The following is a 9,139-nucleotide window of genomic DNA, read 5'->3' as shown; positions in this document are numbered from 1 at the left end:
ATCTTGAATCATAAGTGTGCCTTTGTGTCCAATCTGGACTTTTTGTCGTCAGGTTTTAGATGGTTGATTATTGAAATAAAAGCTTTTGTTTTCTTTTATACTGGAAACCATTAATCACATGAATACTCTGCACAATCTTCCAGAATAATAATAGTTACCTGAGGAAATAGTTGTTAAATTAACACATGATGAGCAAATAAACAGAAACAGAGACAAACACACCTCCAAGTGCTGTAAAATGCTTCATTACAAAATTGTGAATGATGTCTTAGCAAAATGTTCTTCATCCCTATTTGAACCAACTTAACTTTTGCATATCTCTGAAATTCTTTTAACCATTAACAGGGTTTGCAAATAGTAGTAGTACTTGTAGTAGTATTAGTAGTACTTACAGTAGTAGTAGTAGTACCAGTAGTACTTATAGTAGTAGTAGTAGTAGTAGTAGTAGTACTTATAGTAGTAGTAGTACTTATAGTAGTAGTAGTAATCGGTACAGTTTGTGTTCTGGTGTCGTATGAGTTCTTATACAGTATTATTGGTTGTTGTGCGTGGTCTCTCTAATTCGTGGATCTTCCAGTGTGTGGGCGTCGTGGGTCGGTCACTGGCTGTGTCTCTTTAAGTCTGGCTCTGTGTCTGTTGCGGTGACGTGTCTCTAAAGTTTCTCCTCCTCTTCTGCCGGTGCCTCAGTCAGTCATTCAGCTTCTCTGCTTAGACTTTCACTGTTAGCCTTTAGGTGCACATTGGTGGACGGCTTCGACATCATGGGCAGTGAGTATCACTCAGGCAGATTAAATATGTGATTCTAACACTTAGACACTTTACTCCAAAACATAAAATCCTGTTTTTAACTCTTTGTGAGACACAGTTAGCTAGCCTAACGGTATTAGCGATAGCATGCTAGTTTATATGCTAGCTAGCTTGGTAGTTGCTTTTGTACCGCTTTAGTCTTTATGATGAGACATTACAACTGTAATCAAGTAGACATTTAAGTAGTGTTTTAACAAGCCGAATATCTTGATGGTTAAGACTTCAGATGCGTCCTGTTGGCCCCTTTTGGCAGTATTCATCTTGAGGATAACTTAGCATCTCATTCAGAGACGTTGTCAGTCTAGTGATGACGACGCATTACAGCCGGTGTAAGGTTGACCTTGCTTTTCCTTAATAATCTCCCTGATGCTGAAGAAAATTATGTCATTGTGATTGTTTCAGTAAGTAGCAACATAGCTTTTAAGGCCGTGTGATAAAATGTTTTATTTGACATTAAATCTGATTGTGTTGACTTGAGCAGTTGTGAGTCCGCCCCTCGTTCATTACTGCCACGTACCAGCTAACACTGACTACACTCACATCATCCTCTGGGTCTGTCTTTTCCAGTCAAATTCTTGGAGGTGATAAAGCCATTCTGTGCAGTATTGCCAGAGATTCAAAAACCTGAAAGGAAGGTTTGTATTTTTTTTTTTTTTAACTACTTCTGTGTTGTTTTTTTCTACTTCTGTCAAATGTTACTAGTGCATTTGACAGAATACTGGTTTTATCTTATTGTTAAACTTCTCATAATGTGTTCTGTAAACAGATCCAGTTCAGAGAGAAGGTATTATGGACAGCAATCACTCTGTTCATCTTCCTGGTGTGTTGCCAGGTAAGTAATGTTTACCACTGTCAACTGATCAAGAATGGAGTAGGTTTGATTGACATTAATTCAGGTATTAAATCTGTTGACTCTAATCACCCAGAGTTCAGTCTAAACATAGTGAAGCTGCATTTAGCTGTTACTCTGCAAACAACAGCACAAGATGCCTAAAGCTCTTAGATGTTCCACAAAGGTAGCAGGTTTTAAATCTAGGCTAAAAATATTTCTTTTCATGTGCTTATGTTTGAGCTCTTAAACTTGCACTCTATTCTTATTGCTTTGTTACTCTGGAGTACGAAATCTTAATTTATTCATTCATAAATAAGTTTTCATTTAGGTTACAATGCATTTTATATTTTTACTAGTTTATGTACATTGTATGTCTTTATAATTTTATAGTTCCTGCTTTTATCTTTATGTTCTCTTTGCTTAAACAAAGCACACTGGAATCCCCCATAGAAATATAGATGCATGTGGTTACAATGGACTGGGAACCCTCAATTTATGGCAATAACTTGTATTCAGTTGAAGAGCTGTATCAAAAGGTAGTCCTTTAACTTTGACAGTGGCAGTTATCAGTGTGCAGACCAGTCATAACTCAACCACATGTAGTGAAGTTGGCACATTTTTTCCTTTCTGTTTTTTGCATGCAGCAGATGTAAAATGTCAATGTTATAGGAGTAATTTAACATATGTGCAACTGAAACTTTAACAGTCCTTTCACACTCTGACTGCTGTTTTGTTCCAGATCCCCCTCTTCGGCATCATGTCCTCAGACTCTGCAGACCCTTTCTACTGGATGAGAGTAATTCTGGCATCCAACAGAGGTAGCTGACAACCTTATATTTGAAAGAACAATAATGAAGGTTTCTATTCTCCCACTTGAACATTCCACCTTAATGTGACTGTCTCTCTGCAGGTACTCTGATGGAGCTGGGTATCTCGCCTATCGTCACCTCAGGCCTGATTATGCAGCTTCTTGCTGGAGCAAAAATCATTGAAGTTGGAGACACTCCAAAGGACAGAGCCCTGTTTAATGGAGCTCAGAAATGTAAGCAAACTGTCATCAAATGGTAATTTAACTTGTGGTTTTACTTTACATTTAAGTCTGCAGCTTGTCTAACATCATTTGCTGTTTTTCAGTGTTTGGGATGATCATCACCATCGGCCAGGCCATTGTTTACGTAATGACCGGAATGTATGGAGATCCCTCAGAGATGGGAGCTGGAATCTGCCTCCTCATCATCATCCAGGTGAGAGCCACAGGACTGTTTTTTTGTTTTGTTTTGTTTTTTGTTTTTTCAAATTGAAAACACTGGAAATGTAAATCAGGAGGGTGAACATTTAGTATATAACTTCAACTTGTATGGAGATTTACTAGATTTAAATGATTTAAACTGAAGAATCTGGATGTTGCATAGGGACACCTTTAGATCTCTGGGTGCTTTCATCATATGGGCTAAATCTGTCTGCTCCAGATAACATAAATAAACCCCAGATCATTTGTTAGAGCACTTTATCTCTATTATAGTTCATGTATTTGAAAGGTCAGATTTGTAGATTTTCCAAGATCCTTTTGCACATACTTGACTTACCAACCCTTTTCAACTCAACTCTTTCACCAAATATGATTTTTAACATAAAAAATATTAATACATATGGAACAAAAATGAGAATAAAAGTCAGATTTGATTATGAGAATATATGTGTATATTTAAAATTTATTCTCCTCAACTTGAGATTTATTTGAAATGAAGAAAAACTTTTGGGTAATCAAGCCATTTTTAAGTTAATCGTTCCAGAATTATACAGTTTAATAAATAGGTTGGGGTTTTTGATTGATTGAGCAAATGGTACAAACAAATGTCCTTGACTGTCAGAACCTATTGTTAAACCTCACTAAAGAAACATGGATCTATAGATGAATGAAACCAGTCATCCACCTGACCATGTGAGTTTTGTTTTTCTGCAGCTTTTTGTGGCTGGGCTGATCGTGCTGTTGCTGGACGAACTGCTCCAAAAGGGCTACGGTCTCGGTTCAGGAATCTCACTCTTCATTGCTACCAACATTTGTGAGACGATAGTCTGGAAGGCATTTAGTCCCACCACTGTGAACACTGGAAGAGGTACACGGAAATAAATGAACCATTGTATGAATAAGCATATTGTGAAAATGTTCACAGGCCATCCACCCCATTTCTGTGCTTTTTTTCACATGACTTTTCTTCCATTTCGTGTCTCCAGGCACAGAGTTTGAGGGAGCGATCATTGCTCTCTTCCATCTGCTGGCGACACGGACTGACAAAGTACGAGCTCTGAGAGAAGCCTTTTATAGACAGAACCTGCCCAACCTCATGAACCTCATCGCCACAGTATTCGTCTTTGCTGTAGTGATATACTTTCAGGTGAGTTTAATTACTTTCCTTTTGGTACGTCTTCGTCCTGAACTTGTTGCTGTTTAAATCATGGCTAGATGGTACGGCACAACTTAGAATTTGATAATGGTGCCAGTTGGAAGAGCATCCTGATACCAGATTCATGAAGACAGGCAGTTCATCAGCTAAAAAGAGCATTTATAGGGGCTACATTTTCTTAGCATTAGTGTAACGACAAATATATACATTACAGTTATAAACAAGCTTAGTGGCCATTTGAGTAGTTTTATGCCGGGCCTCTTAGTACTCCACGGAGTCCTTGTTCCTACATGTTAAACTCTCACGCATCTAGCAGACAGTACCTGTAAAGCACTGTGGTGTATAGAGATTTACCTGACCTACTGGGATTTACTTTTCACACAAAAATGTTACATACTGAATATAGATTATGTTTATTTTTTACTATGTGATGTTCAATCCATTTCATCGAGTAAAATCTGTCCAGACTTATTGTTATCGACATGTTATTAAGGTTACATTTTGAGATCATTGCATTCCACAGTCTGGGTTTAAAGTATGGATTATCAATGAATAAAGCAATGAAAGTCATTTAGGACAGGCAGTTTAATTAACATTGTGGACTCTGCTGTTCTCACAGGGATTCAGAGTTGATCTGCCAATTAAATCAGCTCGCTACAGAGGCCAGTACAACACCTACCCCATCAAGCTGTTCTACACATCCAACATTCCCATCATCCTTCAGTCTGCGTTGGTCTCCAACTTGTATGTTATCTCTCAGATGCTTTCCACACGTTTCAGTGGCAACTTCCTGGTGAATCTGTTGGGCACATGGTCTGTAAGTATACATTTAGTCACAGATTTAACTTTTTTGTTTGTTGTTTATTACCTTTTCTTTTAAGTTTGAAGCTAAAAATAGGTTTGCTTTGCCAAGCTTTTGATGTATTTCAGAATTATTAGATACATTTTTTCTAGGTCAACTTTAACTTAGGTCTTTTATGTCCTGTTTCTGTAGGACACGTCGTCTGGTGGTCCTGCCCGTGCTTATCCTGTTGGTGGACTGTGTTACTACCTCTCCCCACCAGAGTCCTTTGGGTCTGTTCTAGAGGACCCAGTCCATGCACTCATCTACATTGTCTTCATGCTCGGATCATGTGCCTTTTTCTCCAAAACATGGATTGAAGTCTCAGGTTCATCTGCGAAAGATGTACGTCCTAAATGCTTTTCTCACAGATGTTCTGGGTTTTTCTCAGAGGGGCCGTGTTTTAGAGCTCTGTTTTTATACTTACATCCAGGTGGCGAAACAGTTGAAGGAGCAGCAGATGGTCATGAGGGGACACAGAGAAACTTCCATGGTCCATGAACTGAACAGGTAAAACAAACCCCAAGAGGCAGTGGTTAACAGTCATTTTAAAACGGCTTTTATCAAGAGTTAGATTTAGCCAAGATATCATAAAATAAACAGAACAACAAAAATGCAACAATTTATTCATGACAAATAATATTCTTCCACCAACCAGTTTAACTGGCCACTTGATGTGAATCAACAATTCTTAAAGACTTTCAGTGTGTCACATCCTCAGTTTTCTATTTTACTAGAAAAGATGTAGTCTGGTAAATCAGAGCTCCATTTTATTATCAAGTACAAACACAAATAGCTACATGTTCACAAAGCCAGTGCCAGACTCAAAAGTACCTTCTGAGGTGCATGAAAAGTACATGTGTGAATATTCACTGGCCTCGATATTTGATTCCATCATGTCTGCACTTTGATGAATCTTTGAAGTTAGAAATTTGTAGATGTCACACAAACACAGTAGACAACATTAGCATTTATTGTCATTAGCTGTCATTAGTTGAAGTGTGGTTACTTTACATTAGTACTTCATTTTGCAGCTACAAGGCTGTTTAGACTCCAGAGAGGTGCACTTTAATTGTGTGGTATCAGAAATGAGTATATCCCTGTAAAAGCCACATATTTCTCATAATGGTCTGAAAACAGTGAAAGGACCACATCGTCCTTCTAATGGTCTTGGCTTCAGTTCTTAACTTTTTCAGCTCCACACTTTCTCTCCCATTAATTTTAGTGTCTGTTTTTGTTTTTTTATCCCCCTCCTGTTATGTCATGCACTATAATCGAACATCTAACAGAATGTTTTGCAACTGGTTTGAGTGCATCCAATCAGAATTGAGCAATGAATGATCGTTTTTAAAATTTTCTGATTAGTTTGGGTTAGTTTTGTGCTTTATGTGACCAGAAAAACAGACCAAAGTTATAGTCAAACTTGTCTCCAATGTGAAAGTTTGTGTTTTAATGTTTATCTACGTTTCCCTGGTTTGTGTTGCAGGTACATTCCTACTGCTGCTGCCTTCGGTGGTCTCTGTATTGGAGGTTTATCGGTAATGGCCGACTTCTTAGGAGCGATCGGTTCTGGCACCGGTATCCTACTGGCCGTCACCATCATCTATCAGTACTTTGAGATCTTTGTCAAAGAACAGAGTGAAGTCGGCAGCATGGGGGCTCTGCTCTTCTAGAAAAGCCATTTGTCTCCCACTCTCTACCAACTTTTATTAGGATCAACCAACTTTACAGTTCTTTTACATCAGCGTGAAGCCCCTGCACCGCCAGCATTATAGATTCAGGATGGTTGAGGAATCCTCTCCTCAATCACCATCAGAATTCTCCACTGAATACGGATGTGGCGAGGTACTGGGGACTACATGTTGACTTTTACACCTTTTACTCCCTCCGCAAACCTTCTGAGACCGGCGTTTCAGTTGTAAACTCCCCAGACGTTACGTTCTGCTGGAGTTGGATGTTCAGACTGACGAGGGCTTCAGTATGCAGGCATACTCAATGCAGATGATGGTGGTTAATCTGCCTGCTTTGTGCATACCAGCACTCAATGTTAAGCTTTCTGCCATCTTTACTTTTAAGTGTATTTTATTTTTCTGTTCGTCTGGTTGAGGAAGTGGACCAGAGGCTGAACTGTCAGACGCCGAGTCGAATACTGTACAATTTCCTGATACGTGACCCTGTACTATAGGTTTTATTTGGTCAGGGTTTTAAGAGATGAGAACGTGGAGCTCATATTGGGGTCTACCTGTCAAAATAGGTTGTTCAACTTGTTGTGAACGTGCTATAGTCATCAGAGGAATCATTCAGAACAAGGGTCTTCGCTGTTTTAATATATGGCATTCCCAGGAACCTGCAGTATTAACTCGCATGTCATATTTGTTTTTTGTTTTGTTTTGTTTTTTTGGTCTGTTTTAAACACACCTGGATTAATCACTTTTTCGCACCCAACAAATTATGAATTTCTGTACATAGGCCATGCATTTATTAACGTTGAATTTGTCTTAAGTGTAAAATAAATTCTTTTGAATATTTAAAAATAAATGCATTTCAGAACAAACTTATACAAAACATTCTCAATAAAACCTTTTGCGTAAAAAGGTGAGTTTTGGTTGCTTTATTTGGTGTTTACCTCACTAGGTTTATATGAGGAAATTCACCTTCAGGTTCTACTGCAGGACTTGCATCTTGTTTTATACAGTACATCGGTTGTTATAAACATTTTTTTGTAGTGTTAATAAAATACACACTGACACATTTTCAGATCGTGGCCCCTGTTATTGTTTAATAAGTTTTGAGTTCTGAGTAAGTATTTTGTTTACTTTATCTTAAGTAATGTTAGGAGATCTCTCTGTAAAACGTTACTGTTATATGGTTTATTTTCTTCTAGGTTTGAGCAAAATTACAGCTTTATAAATGTATAATTTACAAAATGTCTGGCTGGGCAAGTATTTCTTCTTGCAATTTAGTGAGTTATAGTATAGAATATTTTTTTGTCATTGTTAAAATAAGCAGTTCTGATTGAAGGTTTATTGATGGATTGGTCTGTAGAAGTAATCCTTATGTTTTCCATAAGTGGTAACCCTTCCTTTTACAGTTTTTATGTTGTAAATAAATGGTGTTTTACAGTCTCATAATGATGGGTAATTACTACTAGTAAATAAGCAGGTAAATACAGAGAAACTACAGCTGAAATACTAAGACAAACCTTACCAAGTACCATAGTATCAGATGCCAAGTACAGAGTAGTGTAACATGTTTAGTTTCAAAATAACTTGGATGCAGTTAGATATTATCAGGGAAAGCAATCAGCAGATCCTCAGACAACATCACTGTTACCGTCAATTCAACATACAATTTTTGTTATGTTAATAATGAAGATTTTTCTTATTATTTCAGCAGTTCTGGAAAATATTAAGTTTTTAAAACATTGTCATTACAGAGTAACTATTAATATAATAATCAAATTCTGATAATATATAAATAATTTGAATGAGATTCTGCTTATTTACTGATTTTGATTGAGATTTAACTTCACTTTATCCTCTGAGGGAAGTTCAACTGTCAGTTCAGTCCCAATAAAATAAAACAAAAAAGATAAAATTGAAACAGGTAGTAAATCCATTGTGTAGGCCTACAGAATATGTTCAACATAGAATATATAGTAAGTTAAGACAAAGTAGTTCAATCTTCAGTCAATACACCACAACTGTTTCAATTCCAGACTAAATTCAGTTTTTCATCTGGTTACATCTTTTGTTTAAATTATGTGGGGTTTTTTTTACTCAGTTTTTGTTTTTACTACTTTTCACCCTTTAACACACACACACACACACACACACACACACACACACACACACACACACACACACATATACATATAAAATAAATAAATCTTTTTCTCACCCACCCGGGCAGTGTCTCCTTCAGACTTGGGTCCTCTACCAGAGGCCTGGGAGCCTGAGGGTTCTGCGCAGGATCTTAGCTGTTCCTAGGACACTGTTGCCTTCACACCCCACATTTTCTCTATTTCCTCTTTCAGCCCTTGGTATTTCTCAAGCTTCTCATGTTCTTTCTTTCTGATGTTGCTATCACTTGGGATTGCTACATGTATGACTATCGCTGTCTTCTGATGTTTATCCACCACCACTACATCAGGCTGATTGGCCATCACCATCTTGTTGGTCTGGATCTGAAGTCCCACAGGATCTTGGCTTGTTTGTTCTCTGTTACTTTCGGGGGTGTCTCCCATCTGGACCC

The 9,139-nt window shown here is 37.7% G+C and overlaps 1 protein-coding gene across 1 annotated transcript; it reads left to right on the top strand.

Annotated features, from left to right (window-relative positions):
- Window positions 1–638: 638 nt before the first annotated feature.
- Window positions 639–7,484, top strand: LOC115419297 (protein transport protein Sec61 subunit alpha-like 1). The gene is made up of 12 exons (XM_030133991.1): window positions 639–768; window positions 1,375–1,442; window positions 1,574–1,639; window positions 2,379–2,457; window positions 2,550–2,681; window positions 2,774–2,883; window positions 3,603–3,756; window positions 3,875–4,035; window positions 4,664–4,861; window positions 5,039–5,230; window positions 5,319–5,395; window positions 6,372–7,484. The coding sequence occupies exons 1-12, from the start codon at window positions 762–764 to the stop codon at window positions 6,556–6,558; spliced, it is 1,431 nt and encodes a 476-aa protein (XP_029989851.1). The 5' UTR covers window positions 639–761; the 3' UTR covers window positions 6,559–7,484.
- Window positions 7,485–9,139: the final 1,655 nt, after the last annotated feature.

Source organism: Sphaeramia orbicularis, chromosome 5 (genome assembly GCF_902148855.1).
Source record: "Sphaeramia orbicularis chromosome 5, fSphaOr1.1, whole genome shotgun sequence".
Lineage (NCBI taxonomy): Eukaryota > Metazoa > Chordata > Actinopteri > Kurtiformes > Apogonidae > Sphaeramia > Sphaeramia orbicularis.
Note: the sequence above shows the minus strand (reverse complement) of the source record. Positions and strands in the feature narration are given on the sequence as shown.

What these genes read in the sequence shown, in the direction of transcription:
- LOC115419297 (XM_030133991.1), top strand. An exon ending in GTTTAATGGAGCTCAGAAAT is followed by an intron (nt 2,682 to 2,773) that starts GTAAGCAAACTG and finishes GCTGTTTTTCAG; the next exon opens with TGTTTGGGATGATCATCACC. An exon ending in CACTGTGAACACTGGAAGAG is followed by an intron (nt 3,757 to 3,874) that starts GTACACGGAAAT and finishes TCGTGTCTCCAG; the next exon opens with GCACAGAGTTTGAGGGAGCG.